At 41.5% G+C, this 15,476-nt stretch overlaps 1 protein-coding gene across 2 annotated transcripts; it reads right to left on the bottom strand.

The window, feature by feature from the left end:
* Nucleotides 1-3,682: 3,682 nt before the first annotated feature.
* Nucleotides 3,683-15,246, bottom strand: CD28 (CD28 molecule). Of its 2 annotated transcripts, none has more exons than XM_059853251.1 (4): nt 15,083-15,246; nt 8,598-8,951; nt 8,228-8,346; nt 3,683-5,183 (listed from the first exon to the last, which is right to left on the bottom strand). In XM_059853251.1, the coding sequence occupies exons 1-4, from the start codon at nt 15,132-15,134 to the stop codon at nt 5,043-5,045; spliced, it is 666 nt and encodes a 221-aa protein (XP_059709234.1). In that variant the 5' UTR covers nt 15,135-15,246; the 3' UTR covers nt 3,683-5,042. The 2 variants fall into 2 exon arrangements, with proteins under 2 accessions (XP_059709234.1, XP_059709235.1); XM_059853252.1 differs by having other exon boundaries at nt 3,683-5,180.
* Between the last annotated feature and the right edge of the window lie 230 nt (nt 15,247-15,476).

Raw genomic sequence — 15,476 nt, 5'->3', positions numbered from 1 at the left:
AAAAATTTTGGCTATTTGATCCTCCTACCAGATTGAAACCACTACGTTAATTTCCACAGAACTGTTACTTATTGCTTGCTTGCCTCTTTGATTTTGCTGGTTAGGTAGTAATCTTTCCTATCTGAAAAACTAGATTTGTTCCAACCCATGAGAACATTTCATGCAATCCAGAATAGTTCCCTTGAAGGAATAAGAAGACAATAAGGAAAAGGAATGATGTAGCCACATAATGATGCAATGGCTATGAAAACTGTGACATTTGAAATTTCCTCATCATTTCAATGGTCAGATGAATGAAACTGAAGTGTTCCTGGTAAGTTTATGTGACCTAAAGTTATATTTAATTTTTAATAAAACAACAACAACAACAGCAGCAGCAGGAATGGCAGGAAGTAAGAACCAGTGCCTTTATTCTGAAGTTCTGGTCAGAAAAAGAAAAAAGCAAACAAACAAACAAAAAACCCACCGTGAATTTGAGATCATTCAACTTTTTGTTTCCTTGCAAATGGGTTAATATAAAATTGGCAGCCTCCTAATACTCTGTCAGCCAAATTGGCCGCATCATACTATCTGCATGCCCTTGAGGCTAGAATAGTAGCATACTGTAATGTGATGCTCTAACAAAAGCACCTAATTGGGAAGAACAGCCCATTTGCATCAAGATAGGCAGCTTGTTTCCTTCTCACAGCCACTTAAAGATACTGACTTTGGCTACAAATTACTGCTGTTTTCAGCCTTTCCCAGTCTTTACTGAACCTTAACAAAGCTGATCCTGTTCTCAACACCCTAACCTGTTTTCTGGTTAGTAGGAGTGACTAACAAAATTATGTCTTGGCCTGTGATTCATCTTGCATAATGCATTTTCCAGTCACACAGCAAAAGCCTTGCTGAAAGTGGAAAGATTTGATCTTTAGCACTGAAGCCTTTGCCTGTGTGCTCCTAAAACTCAAGCTTTTTGTACCATGTTTTTATTAGTCAAACATACCATCAGTACCCAAAGTTGCTTCTGCTGTCAGAGCGTGTCTGCAGGCATAATGAACTTGGCAATAGCCAAGAGCCTGCTATGCACAGGAAATGAAATGTACAGAAATTAAATGCACCGTGGGAAGCATGTGGTGTGTGGGATCCCCACGTGGCTGTTTGGCACAACTGAAAATCTGAAGATGATGGGAAAAATCAAAGGGATGAAAGACCCCCAAATCCTTCAAACAGAAAACATGTACCTATCCAATCACCACATGGCTTCAGTCTCCTATGGCAACTCCCTACCCCAAGCTGAGGAGGAATGTGGCATACAAGACAGTCTTTGTGAAGCAAGTAACCAGTCAGGAAGGAGTACATGTGGAAGGCTGCACAGTGGTGTTAGAGATTAACAAATAGGATAGATTCCTGAACTGCTGAGTCTGGAATAGCAACGAAAGGGAAAAGATGATGCACAAAGAAGGAAGATATGATATTGTTTGGCAGAGATGCAGGCTTCACATTTATAGCTACAGAAGAAATAAGAAGCATTTTGGAAAAAATGTTATACAGGAGGATGATATTGGAATTTGGAATATTCAAACTAGAAGGAACATCCAGGACTTTTGGCTTTAGTAAGCCTGACCACCCCAATGGGGAAGGTTCAAGACTGCAGAGATAACACAAGCTACCTCCTTGGCATTCGCCTTCTAGGGCTTTGGTTCCTGGAAGCAAAGAAGAGGCAGGCTGTTGTATTGTGCTGTGCTGGAGATGTGCAGAACAGGAATCAGCAGCAGGGGGCTGGAGCTGCACAACCCTTGGTTGACCCCTTGCAACATATGTTGATTGCTGTTCAGATGTGATGACTGCAGATCAGATATTCATTTGACACTGAGACCCAAAAGTGGGGGAAAGGAGGATGAAAAATTAAATCACTCTTTGGCAGGATTATATTTGCATTTGAATTTAAAGCTACGTGTAAGACAGAAAACCCTATTGATTTACCTCTGCCCTCCATGAGGCACAGTTTCCAAGTTCAGAGCTGCAGCAGAGGGAGGTTTCTTTTTACATCATCCCATAAACAGCATATAGACCCCAAAGGCAGAGCCAGGGAGGGACAGGACTGTCCTGGCATGTTATACATTGCCTAAAACCAGATGGAATAAATTAGGATTGCTGCTTGTCAAATATGCTGATCCACATATGCAGACTCCAGGCTTAACTGACTTGCTTCTCTTCAAACACTTTATTTTAGTCCTTTACAGTGGTGGATAAAAGGAATTTACTGGTATCCCATCTCCAACAGTCTGCAATTCATGTCCCTATAGAGTTTTAATAGAACAGCAACGTCCATTTTAACACAGTGCTGGGACTTCTCATCTCCTAATTCTCCTCATTTTTTCTCTTCAGGATATTTCCCTGTATCCCCCTTCCTTTTTGGTCAGTTGAACAAATTAATACTTGTTGCAAATGTTCCAGGTCTTACTTTCCAGTATCATGTCCTGGGAGCAACCAGTATGTTTTAAATATGGAAAGTACAAAAGTGTTAGGGGGAGGAAAGCAAATTATATCAATATTTGCTTTAGAAAGCAATAGTTTCCTCTGACTAGCCTCAGGCCTAATGCATTCATTCAAGATTTAATTTACTGTGTCTATTTAGTAGTTTTAAAAGGAGATTGCCAAAAGTATAATAAAACTCTAGGGAATATAGATGCAATGAAATGGATGCATCTATACCTAAATATGTATATATGCAGTTTATGCAAAGAACATCTATTCTGTTTCATGGGTTTGGTGCACATTTGCCACCTCACCTTATACTTGTGCTAGAAGTTGTGGTTTTCCATGTGATCATACATGTCATTGTGTCACACTGTGACAGCTTGGAAATTGGTGAGCCAGTGCCATACCCTGACAGAGAGCTGTGCTCAGCCTGCTGCTCTCTGCTGGAAGTGGCTGGGTGCCCCAGCACAGGATCATTCATATCTCCCCTCCAAGTAAGGAGGGAGGTGGCAAGGCATTAGCATCCCTCTGTCAGTGCCAGCAAGGAGGGCCAGGCTGGGAGCATGCAGCAATGCCCACGTGTCCTGCCTGGCTCCCTCCCCTCTGCTCTGTGCACGTGCTCCTAGCTGCCCCAGCTGCAGTACAAAGGTGCAGTGAGGGCTTTTCAGGAAAAGAGAGTAAAAATTGTATGTGGAAAAATGTCAGCCTTGGAGTGTTTGTGAATGTGGTGAGGGAAAAGGAGAAGAAATAAATCAGACTTTGTTTTGAAGTTCTTGGTTCAATCATAACCAAGTTTGCTGAACTGAACCAGACCAAGGCTCTCAGGGCCTGCTGAGTTCATCACTGGATTCTCATGCTGAAGGCCCAGCACTGCCTCTTGGGCTTTGCTTACCATTGCCATCAGGATGCTGCTGTCCCTGGCTGGGGCAGGGGGCAGATAAATGCTGCTCAGAGGTGGCACAGCACACTCCAGGAACATGGTTCATGGTGATATACAACTCAGAGTGGAAGGTTTGAGGCCCAGCCAGCAAACTCAAATAAAACTTCCAATTTGGAAGTGCCAAAGTTGTTTTCTTGGCTTAAGACATCAAAGTAGATTGTTGTCATGCTTCCACATCTCTACTTTTGTCCTGCCTCCTCAAAGAGAGAAAGAATATTCTTATCCTAGTTTGAAGGAAATTAAATGTTGTTTAATCCAAATTTTATTTCAAGATGGGAATGTGGTTTTTTTTTAATTGTTTATTCATCAGTCTTTATAAAATAAACATTGTCTCCTCAGTATGAAAAGGGATTTTATGCCAAGGCAACCACATTTACAATTTAGGATGTCCTGTTATTGTAAATATATTAGACTGAAAGAATGGATCATGTTTTGCTAACAACTTTGTTCTGCTCTGGCATGGAGCAGCCCTGAAGAACATCTTTAGAGAGAAAAGCAACTTCCAGATAACACAAAGTTCCTCAAAGTGCCCAGAGCAGATCCTGCAGATGTCTGAGAACTTGCATGTCCAATTTACAGTGCTGACAATGAAGAATCCTCTCACACCCCAAAAAGCAGACACTTATGAGAAAAAAATTTAAGTGGTCTTTAGTTACTCATAACTTGACCCAGATTTTCAAAAGAGCTCTGGTACAACCTGGGTGCCAGAAGATGTGCATGAATTTTCAGGAGGACTCAGGAGAATACCTTCTGAAATCTCAAATTCAAAAATAAAAGCAAAAATCTTTGCAAAATCTGAGCTCTCTGCTTCTAATGCTTCATATATGACTTTGCATTCCCTTGATGCAGAAGGCAAACAAAAAAGAAATGGGGTTGTTCATGATGAAGACATCTTTCTTCCTCTCCCACTTGTCTTGATTTCATCTTCAGGTTGCTTGCTTTTTCAGTCTGTGGAGTTGCTCGGTCATGCGTGCAAATGTCCTTATGAACATTTACAACGTGTCCAGCCTAAGGACTCACATGTTGAAGATTTGCTAGTTTTCTATTAGCTTGATTTGTCCTGGCAGATCATTTGCTCCATAGCGTAATAGCTTGGATGCCTTCTGACTGACCTTTTCCTCCTTCTTGTAAGCATGTGTTTTAAACTTCAAACTGTGTCTTTGTCTTACAGAGAAAAAAATATTATTTTTTACATTTTGCCAGGTTTAACAGTAACAATCATTAGATTACACATACAGGGAAGGAAATAAAAGGTTAAATCTAAGGTAGTAGTTATTGGAAAAGATAAGATGTTCTGCTTCTTCCAACAGCTGAGCAAAACCACAAGTCTTAGGAAGAAACCAGCTCTGACGTCTGATGCCATCTTTCCATCTTATCCACTGACAACCCTCAACACAAGTTGGGCCTCATTTTCAGCCATCATGGAGAAAAATTCTTTTTTTACTTCCCCCCTTCCCCCCCCCTTTTAATATTGGTTTGTTGGTCTGGATTTTCTTTTAGTAGATCCAAGTTTAGTTAACACTTGCTGTGGTGTAGGTGTCTGTAATCAATAGCAACAAACACAATGAGAAAATGAGAGATTGTCCTTCCATGCCCCAGAGCAAGTGTCTGCCCAGAAGCACGAGAGGCTCCCGTGGGATCAGGGCTGCCAGGACCGATAGGCGGTGTAGTCTCGCGTTGGCGCATAGGATGGGTAACCCTTGTTCTTCTGGTACGGAGGGTGCCGGGGGGTCATGTTCATGTAGTCACTCTGATGGTACATATGCTTTTTGGATTTCTGCTGTGAGAGAAGGGTGAAGACAACTGTGAAAACTCTCATGTTAACTGCTGACAGTTCTGGCCCTAGGTCCCTGTTCAAGGAGGCAGGCACCTTTGTAAGGCGGCTTCAGGTTTAAATACATTTACAAAAGAATTAGAACACATGTTCTCATCAAATAATCTATGGAATTTGCCCAACCTAAAAGTAAGTATCCAGCTTATCTGGTGGGAGATTAACAGTGTTAGTTCTTCAGGTAAAGGAATGCTACACACCAAGGATACAAACTGATGCCTCTTACCGTCATCTTGCCTCTCTCATCCGTGGAATGATTCAGCAGAAACAGAGTTTGAGCTGTGAAGGCTGTCCTCATTTATTAGGTAGTAAAGAGAAATTAGCTTAACTCAAACAGAATAAGAGCATGAAAAATCAGCCCAGACTATGGTTTTCCTACTGTTTACAGCAGTAAGACACAATGCATATGTTGTTCTGAACCTTCCTTCAAGGAGTGAAAGAATCAGAGCTGATGTTAATCTTTGATGTCTCCTAATCTGGGCCTCAAACATCTTATTTCCACTGTTGGATTCCTGCTTATAATATCCCTGTGAGACAAGGGAAGGAGCAGTTCTTTTAGAAATAAGAGTAACAGAAGACAGGTGAAATAATTTGCCTAAAACTCACAGAGGAAATATGTAGCTACAGCAGCATTTCTGTAAATGCCTCTAACTGCTGCAGGCTGTGCAAAAGCTTGGTGTTTTTTACATAGCTTTAAGGCTTTATTGATCGGGGTAAGTAAAGTGCTTCCATGCTTTTTCCTTAATAGTGATCATACCCTCTTTTGTGATCTCCTTTTTACTGAAATTTCCTTCCCATGTACAGAAATAGTTGCATATGCTGCAGGATACATGCATATGATGCTGTGGAATTGGAGGAGGTTTGCATTAGAAAATCTGATGGCTGAATTATGTTGTATGTGCAGAGTGGGGCAGTTACTCTGAAATATTTTAAGCTTTTTAGTATTAATGTTATATATATGCAAAGGGTCAAATGTAAATTACACACTGCTTAAACCATGTAATGCAGTCGATGCATGTAGAGCATTAGATACAAAGCCTTATCTCTGTGTTCATCTCCATAATACAGGATTTCTGATTCACCTAGGAGGTAGTTTTGCATGGGAGAAAGACATTTTGCTAGCATGAGTGATTGTTGGGCTGTTACAGGATAAAAGACTGCTGCTTTTGCAATGGAAAGCAGTTTTCCTTCAGGGAAGGCAGAACTGTATGAAAATAGACAAATCTTTAGCTGCTTTCAGGAACTGATCAGGCTTGCCACGTCTGTCGAGTACCACAATTAGGACCTTTTTTCACAATTCACAGTGTCTTCTAGGCAGCTGTATTTACATTCAACACTCTAAATACATCCACAATCAGAATACATATTATCTGAAGAATACTACTAGCAGTAATAACAGCAGGTAAAAAATGATGCAGCAAACAGCACACATGGCAGTGCAGCCTTGTCACCCTTGCTGGGGGCAGACGTGTTAGTGGCAAAGTGTGAAGCCATTAGGCAGCAAATGAATGTAGCGCCAAGAAAACGGTTCAGATAGTAAATGGATTTGAAACTATAGCATCTCATCTGCGGCACAGCCTCAGCAGCACAGCGCTGTAACACCAGCAGCTGCTCGAGTAATCCTCTCAGCTCTCCTCAGTCAGCCTCTACAATAGGGCACAAAGAAGAACCACTTAACTGGCCTTTTCATTTTCCTGCGGCAGTGCCTCCTTTGATTGTTTTCCATTAGAAATAGCCACAGATTGAGAAAGTGTCCTTTTGTGAAACACTTAGCAGATCTTAAGCTTCAGCTAGCAGTGACAGTGGCTTTCTGTATACATGCAACATTTAACCTGGCAGGGACTCTGGACCCTTTATACAGGCTACCTCATAATCGTTGTGTTGAAAATTGCTATTAACCAACAAAAATAGAGGGGAAAGTCAGAGTGCAAGGAATTGAGTTCTCTATGTTCAAGTCTTTCTCACATGGAGTAAGTAGTGTAAATTGGCTCTGGAGATCTCTGTCAAGATTGGATCTTGACAGTCCTAAGACTTGTCAACGAAAATGTCCTTCTGCTGCCCCTGTATCATGTCAGGAGGAGAACTGGATGTGACTTGGGCCAGTCAACTCTCCAAAGAGATTAGTAAGTAAAAATTATGAGCCATAAGGCTGTCTCAGCTTTCTTACTGTTGATGCACACACAAGGGACTACTGAGATCCAGGTGCTGCTATTCCCTTGTAGTCAAGCTGCCAGAAATAGTGGTTGCTCAAGAGAATTGCTGGATAGGCACAACACACCAGTGCAGATGGTCCTGGGCTGAGGGCTCCCTATAGATTGTTTTATTGTAGATGAGCTCCTGTCAGTATAATCTCATAAGGTTTTGCCAGAAATGCTTGTAGTGCTAGATTTCCCAGACAGGTTCAGTTGTCAGAGGTGTCCTGGTGTAGGGGGATACAGTGTGGGTAAATGAAGGTGGTATAGAAGGTAATCTTATCCCCCAATGAGTTGCAGCTGGACCAATTACTAAAGATTAGAAGCAGGCCTGATCTTAACAGGCCCCACCTGTAGCCAATAAGAGCAGTGGTATAAAAGAGTGGATTGGTGGGCTCTGGAGTCTGATGACTGCTGCAAGGACCAGGAACAGTCAGAGCTTGGAGAAGCTGCCTGTGAGAAGCATTGAGGAGGTAGGAAGCTCTGGTGATATGAAATCCTTGCACTATAATGATGTTAGAACTCATGCTATCTAAGGCAACATCCTGGTAGTGTTGGTGTGCAGGGCACTGCCAACACTGTGGCAATATTATCTGCTGTAGGATTCTACTGCAGAGGCCTGACAACCCACCTAGAAAGCATCTGGTGTTTCAGCTCTTTTGGGGTACACCATGAATGTGCATACATGGCTGTCATCCTGTACTGAAGGGGTATCAGTGAGTTAGTGGTAAGCATGGCAAGTATAGCCTGAGAAATGAACTACTAGAGCACGCAGAGCAAAGGAAAATACAAGTTTCTTACCCAATAGTTTAAAAAACCTGCAGTTATTAGCATACTGTAGAGTGCAAGAATTCCAGTCACTGTTGCCAGAATCCACAAAGGCATTGCAGACTGAGGCTCTTGTATTTGGGTGGGTGTCTCTTTAAGGAAAGAGCAAAGAAAACTTTAAGTACATGAAATTAAAAACATCAATCTCTGCTTATTTATTTCTTGCTTCAATGTGTAATTTTTGTAAATAATCATTTTAAAATCTCTTCTTCAGGAAGTCCAGAGCAGCAATGCAGTTTTGCCGGGCAATCTAACTTTTTTTTAAAGAAACAAACTGCCTCCAGTCATTATGTAGGGAATGTGTATAGGGAGGATATTGGCCTACAGTGGTTTCTCAGCTTACCTTTCACATGAATGACAGTCCCGTTGCTCTTCTCATTGTAGACATATGGGGGTGGATACATGACCTCAATTTTGCAGAAGTAGATGTCAGTTTGGTTGGCATTCATGTTCCAAAGATTGAAGATGACTTTGTCTTTATCATGATCCCCCTGGCAGTTGAATTCTTTAGTTGTATTGCTCCTAATTTTGGTTGCATTCCATGAAATAAAGCAAACTTCAACTGAACTGTCTGTTCCTTTGTGTAGAGAAGCTCGAAATTCTTTCCCTGTCCCATTGTATGTGTAGTTGCAAACTAGAGTTGCAGTTTGGTTAGCTACAATGAGCAAAGGATGCTGAGCCACTAAAATCTTGTTTTCTGGAAGGGAAGGGAGAAAGTGAGAGGAGCACTTGTTTATAAAATATAGTATGAGACTTCAGAACCCCACATCCTCCCATGCAACTCTTCTCCATATCTCCTCTCCCCTGCTGACACTCCCTACCAGGGAGTAAAAAACCACCCATCTGCAGAAGCAGTTTCTCACAGGAACTACTGCTGTAGCAATCCACCTGCATGTAAATAATATTACACAGTCTCTAGGGGAGACTGAGATCAAGAGTGTTTTTCTTCAGAGTCGGAACACTAGCAGAGACAGTGGCCTGTGATTAAGATTTAACATCAGAGCTCAGAAGCCTAGTCTGCACCTGTGTGCTTGTGTGTATACCTAAGGCCCTCTTAGTCTATCCTTTACTTAGCCAGCAGTTTCCTGGGGAACATTATTGAGTGAAAATACTATGAATTGACACTGCAGTCAGATAAGAGAATATTATTTATACATTTTATTTTTAATTCAAGGACTCCTGAAGAGTTTGCAGGTGGATTTGCTGAACCATTTCAAGGTTTTGGATCTTGGACAATGAACACTAAAAGCATGAACTGCTGTCATTTTAATGTAAAATAAGTAATTTCTTTAGCCAGCAGCTGTAGTAGATTCTTAATCTCTCAAAGGACTCAGGAGCTGACTAATCTGACACTGCATTGGCACTTAGCACTTGAAAAAAGCCTGAAAAAAGCATGTCACATGAATGTATAATTGAATTTTAATTGACCAGACTGATACATAAACAGGAAATGTTTTCTGACATGTAGACCTCCGTGCTATCATCTGCCAAACAATGAAACATAGCAAGGACTATGCAGAACGACAGCTTCTTCCAAGAAAAGTCATCCTGCACAAATGAGGCCCTTCTTTTCAAATGATAACACCTAAGTAAGAGGAGGGGAGTTGTGGCTCTTAATCTAGAGACTTGCCAAAGCTTTTATATGACTGCTTAAGTCTTTATGCAAGCTCAGCTAGTATGAGGTCTGGATAGTCTTTTACAGATCCCTGAGAACCACTATGGCTGTTAGAGTGACAGTTGTGCCTCTTGTCCTCAAAATGTGGTGCAAACATAGATTCTTTCTACTTAGTCCATGTGGCAGTCACTTCAAAAAGGCTAGTAAGAGAAATGAAGTGGGAAGGAGGCTGGAACCAGAATGCCTAGAAAATTAGTGTTTAAAACTGTTTTTAACAATATTTAGGACCAAATGATGCTTACTGTATTCATGCCTGCACAAAAAAATGAAGTATTCCAGCCTCTTGAGCAGGATACTCCTTTGGGATGAATGTGGTCCAGGGAGTAAACACAAGAGATGCATGAGATGGTAAGGACTAGTGCTAGGGTGTGGGCAGTAAAAACAACCTTTGGCTAGCAGGTTCTCCTGTTACCAGCAGAACTTGTGAAACTGCTGAAGTTGTTAATTCTCTTATTGAAAGTCTCATTTACCAGCTCTTGCTTCAAATGGGGGAAGGAGATGTGAGACAGGGAATGCTCTATTGCCTATCTTTAGCAAAGAGAGATTGTATGTAGCCTATCCTCCTTCCATCTCTTTGCTCAACATTGTTAGTGAGGGGGTGGAGGAGAGCTCATTATAGCTCTGAAATTCCATGTTCCAAGCAACCAAAATACTGTGAAACTTTGGATGAAGAAAAACATTTCCAGGCTTTCCAGCATAAAGAGACAAGGATCTTTGAATCCTAGGACAGAGTGGCTAAGTAAGAACAGAGAAGGCAAGTCTTTACTCAAGGTGGTGCTTGTGGTGACTTTTCATCAAAATGAAGACATTTCAGCAAAACAATTTGGTTTCCTTGAATCAGCATTTTCCGACAAAAACTCTCACATAGGCTTATAAGGCATTCTGGTTAGGGGTGAGGTTTGGATTCCACTGCTTTAGACAAGGTATTTGATCGTATTTTTGTTGGCCAGAAAATTGATCTTTGGCCTATGTGGCAATTTGCAAATCTGCAGTAGAATTTTCCCACCTTCAGCACAGGAGAATTTGACACCTCTCACATGAGACAGAGTTATTCTACTGCTTTGCAGTATTCGTGCACTACTACAGCCCTGATTGTCACAGGGACTGAATACATCTTCAGAGGAGACCTTTTCTGTCTCAGTTGACAACCAAAATAGGGTCCCAGAACAGACAGAAGCGTTACATGTCAAAAAATGCTTGCCTGTTTTCATTGCAAGTACTTAGAGAAAACTAATGGATATTTATTGCTCAGCCTATTGATCATATTTTCTCTGTGGCCAGAGGAAAGTCAGAGAACACTGAAAATCCCACCCCTGAGGGACTGCCTTCAGATGCTATTTAGACTCTTCTGCAGACCCCAATGACTTACCCCCCTCTCCTTTGCTGTCATCAGCTAACCTGTATTCCTGATGTTTAGACCTGTGAGTTCATGCCTTGAACTCCACTGTTTAATTACAGCTCTGGACTATTTATGTCCCTGTCATGACACAGTGCTAACTGGCAACTAGTCTCTTTTGATACACCCACCTAAAATGATAAATTTCTTCAACTTATTTTCACCTCTTGTATTTATAATCCAATCTGCTTGCCTTGTCTTGCAGGCTAGGCTTGATAACCCAGCTCCATGCTGCTGATGCTGGCATGGAGACTGAGCAATGGAAAATGCTCATTTTTGGGTCATTAAATGAAGACAGCTCCTACATGATTGAAGCTAAGCACCCAAATCTACTTTCATAAAGTGGCTTTGCTAGTTCAAATCTAAATTAAATGAGCTATTTTTGCTTTCATTATAGGAAGAACTCATTAGCACCACAGGAATTGGTTGGGCTGCAATGCCAACAGGGGCAAGGCAAGCTTACCCCACCGGCATGCTGGAGAAGCCCTGCTGTCATCCTCCTCCTCTGGACTTGGAGGTTGTTTTGAATTGAAGAGTCAGTCACACTAAAATGTGTGCTAGTTTCATGACTAGGGGATGACAAATAATGCCTAACATCCCTCACTTCCCGGGTGATCTGAATAGGATTTGACTACACTCAGTAGGGTCTAGCCCATTCTGAGCAAACATGGGCTGAGGCTGCTCTTGCCTTCACAGAGACAGTTTTTCCTTATAAGTGTCACTTTGGGTTTGTTAAATGGTGAAACTCTGAAACATTTAGTTGGTGTTTCCATTCCCCTAAGTAGGGTTATGTTTGCCACTTCAGAGCTGTGTTCAGCCATGCTGTGTAGTAATAAATATCTGTGTATTGGCCTTACCCAGCCAGGGAAATACCAGTTAGAAAAAAATCATTGTTTACAGTTTCATAAAGCAGTGACTTTAAAAATGTAAAATCATTTCAGTCAGTGTACACAGGCTGCAAGCCTTCTCATGATCTTAGGATTTATATGCAATGGTGTGTAAGATCTCTGAATGTTTGTTAAGCTTTTTATAGATTATTCCTAGTGTTGGATATTTCTTGTAATCACATGTGAGGGGGTTTTGGATCATGAAACAAAATGCCATCCATCTATAATATCTGCAAAATACTGACTCTCTGATCATTGAACCCGATGTAAGCAAAACTTCATTGAAGTTTTTCATTTTTTCTGTTTGCCAAGAAAGTGAAATAGATTTGGCAAAGTATGGAAAATAACTATTTTGAGGTTTGTTTTTTTTTCACCAGAACTCTTCATGAATCATCAGCAGCTATTGGAAAAAAATATTCTGCTAAGATATTTAGTATTCTTCTTCCTTTTTTATGCCAGCTGACTTCAAGAAGCTATTTTCCAGAGCAAGGTATCTAAAATAAGTTGGCCTTTCTGTAAGCACAGGAAAGAAATGGCCCACCTAACTCCCTGGGGGGATAGGGAAAAACCTAACTGAAAAAAATGAAAGGAATTTGTTTAAGCCACAGGCAGAAAGGCATACAGGTATGTTCTAAACAAAGCTATTTTGGTTTTGCTGCTGCTGGTTTGTTGTTCAATTATGTTTCTTCTTTCCCAGATACAAGGGTCCTTCTCATTTACTTTGGTTTGAGACCACCCAGCTGTGTGATGGGCAGCTGGGGGGATCCTCTCCTTCTGACTCTTTCCTGCTTTGCTGCAAGTACTGCAGGAGTACTCTAGAAAGCCCAGGTGACACTCTTGCTTTAATCAAACCCAGTATGAGCACAGGGGTTTTTCTTGGCAGTTTGTGATTTGTTTTTTTAAAACAGGAATTAGTTGATGTCATCGTACTCTCGGCTAACCTTGCCTCATCCATCTTTTGCATTCTGGTAATCTGGGTAGGTTAGAAGTTGATTTTAACCACCAGAGACTATAAGCCAGAAGGTTATGTGGATAGTATAAAGATGAGGTCAGTTGTGGTACACTGCAGTGGGAACCTCCTTATAGTACTTATTTCACAAAATACCAGACACTTGATGTAGCTGCCTCTCTGACAGTCCACAGCAAGGTAATTATTTAGCCAGCAAAAAGGGGAGGAGGACAAACTTTGTAAACTTTGCTTCTGCAAAAGGGAAATGACTGAACTAGTATTTTAAGTCCCTTTCTATGATTTAAACTCAACCTGCAGCAGCCACTGGTATAATCTAACAAAAGGATGAATTCTGTGGATTTTCCCAAACCAAAATACCTGAGGCTTATCGTGCACTTCATGGCTTGAGGAAGTCCTGCAGGGTTTTGAACTGCCTTAATGTTTTCCATGTACTAAGGACCAATCATCTTGAAAATTAAGAGTGAAGGATGGGGAAAGGATGAAGAAGCAAATGACCTCATGTGCTTCTCTTAAGAGGTTGAGCAATCTTGGTGAATCTGTTGGAGAAACACAAGGTCTTCATGCAAAGCAAGTGTATGTGTGTCTATAAAGCCATGGCATAACGCCTGTGTCTGAGAACCTCACGCTGTGATTTATTTTGTTGCAATTCAAAAGCACTGCTTAAAAGCCGTTCACACCTCACGGAAATGTGTTCAGAACTGTTAACCTACTGCTGATACTTATCCTCTCCTGGAATTAGTGTCTTCTTTGACAATCCAGGGGCCTGCTGTGGAAATAATTATGATATTGCAAACACAGGATTATAAACATGGGAAAGGATGAGGAAAAAAACCCCTATGATTTCTTAAAAAATGGATATCACAGTGTCATACAAACTGCAATGCCTTCACTAAGGAAAAGAACTATGGAAGAATAATGTAGAAATGAGAGAAAATAGATTCAATTGCATCTCTCATGCTAGAAAAAGTGACTTTTTCAGATATTAACTGTGTTAAAAATTTTGTACTGGAAACCAGATTTTTATTCCTATCTGTAACTTCCCTGGAAAATACAAAACACTGATATTTGGAGAAGACACAATAACAACAGTTCACAGCCAGCAGTCTGAAAAATTGTCTGTCTCGAGATTATCCTAGCAAAAGCCAGCATCCCTTGCCTTGCTTTGCATTAAACGTACCCATTGGAAAGACGTGTTAGGTCTGAACATAGGAACACTGCATCAGCAAGCCAACACCAAGATAAATACCCACAGCCACAATAACTGAAGAGTCAGGAAGATTCACTAAGACTCAGGATTTCAAAATCTCAAAAGGATTTTTTTTTTCCCTGAAGATCTTCAGAAAGAAACTAGATGTCTAGTAAGTATCGGTAAACTACTAAACAATGCAAAAATCAGAAACTTGGCAAGTCCCATCCTTCCATCTTTGAGCTCAGTAAGCAACTCTGCTTTTGAGCAGTTATTTGCTAATCCTGTGAGGATGTTGTTGCAGCCAACATCGGAGCCCATGACACCAAGCCAGGCCATGGGGAACCTAAAGCTTTAGAAGTAGATTTGGGGATGTGGAGAGTCTGCCCCAAGAGAGGTGCTGGCACCAGGTCTGCTCAGACCCGCTGCCCCCAAGAAAAGGCACTTGTGAGCAGAACTTGTAAAGCCCAGGGGGTAGGTGAAACAAACACCCCTCTACCTATGCATGCAGTTTTTAACTGGATCTAGAGAGAAGTCAAATTAAAAGAAAGCCCTTGGGTCACGTCTTGGAGGGATACTTCTGGCAGGAGAAGAATTGGCCTCTTGGTTATATCAAGTTGATCTGATTGCAGCATGCTGCCTCTCCCCTTTCCCAGACCTTCAAAGTGAGAAAAAAATAGGGGGAAGGATTGAAATCTGGGGGGTTTTTGTTACCTGTTACATCAGCAGTGGGGATGAAGAGCACCACGAGGATCCCCAGAAGCATGGTGTTAATGGTGGGCCTGCTGCCTTGTCTCCACCCCCTGCAGGCACTGCCTGTGACTCCCAGGGCCCCACAGCACCAGCCTTCTTTCCCTGTGTGGCCGGGCTGCACCTTCAGAATTGCTTACACAATCTCTCTCCTCCTCCTCTCTCTGCAGCACGTGATACACTGCCAAGTAAAACTACTGTAGCAGCGAGGCTTGAACAGGAAGTTTAATTGTTTGATTTTAGTCTTTGTAAGTTGCCTCTGCGAAGCTCGGTAATGCTTAAAAGATGCTGGAAGCCTTTGTTTCAAGATAGGGACTGTCAGCCCTGTATTGCAAAGAGTGGTTATGTTTGGGGCTCT

This window comes from Haemorhous mexicanus, chromosome 8 (assembly GCF_027477595.1).
Source record: "Haemorhous mexicanus isolate bHaeMex1 chromosome 8, bHaeMex1.pri, whole genome shotgun sequence".
In the NCBI taxonomy this organism is placed as follows: Eukaryota; Metazoa; Chordata; class Aves; order Passeriformes; family Fringillidae; genus Haemorhous; species Haemorhous mexicanus.
Note: the sequence above shows the minus strand (reverse complement) of the source record. Positions and strands in the feature narration are given on the sequence as shown.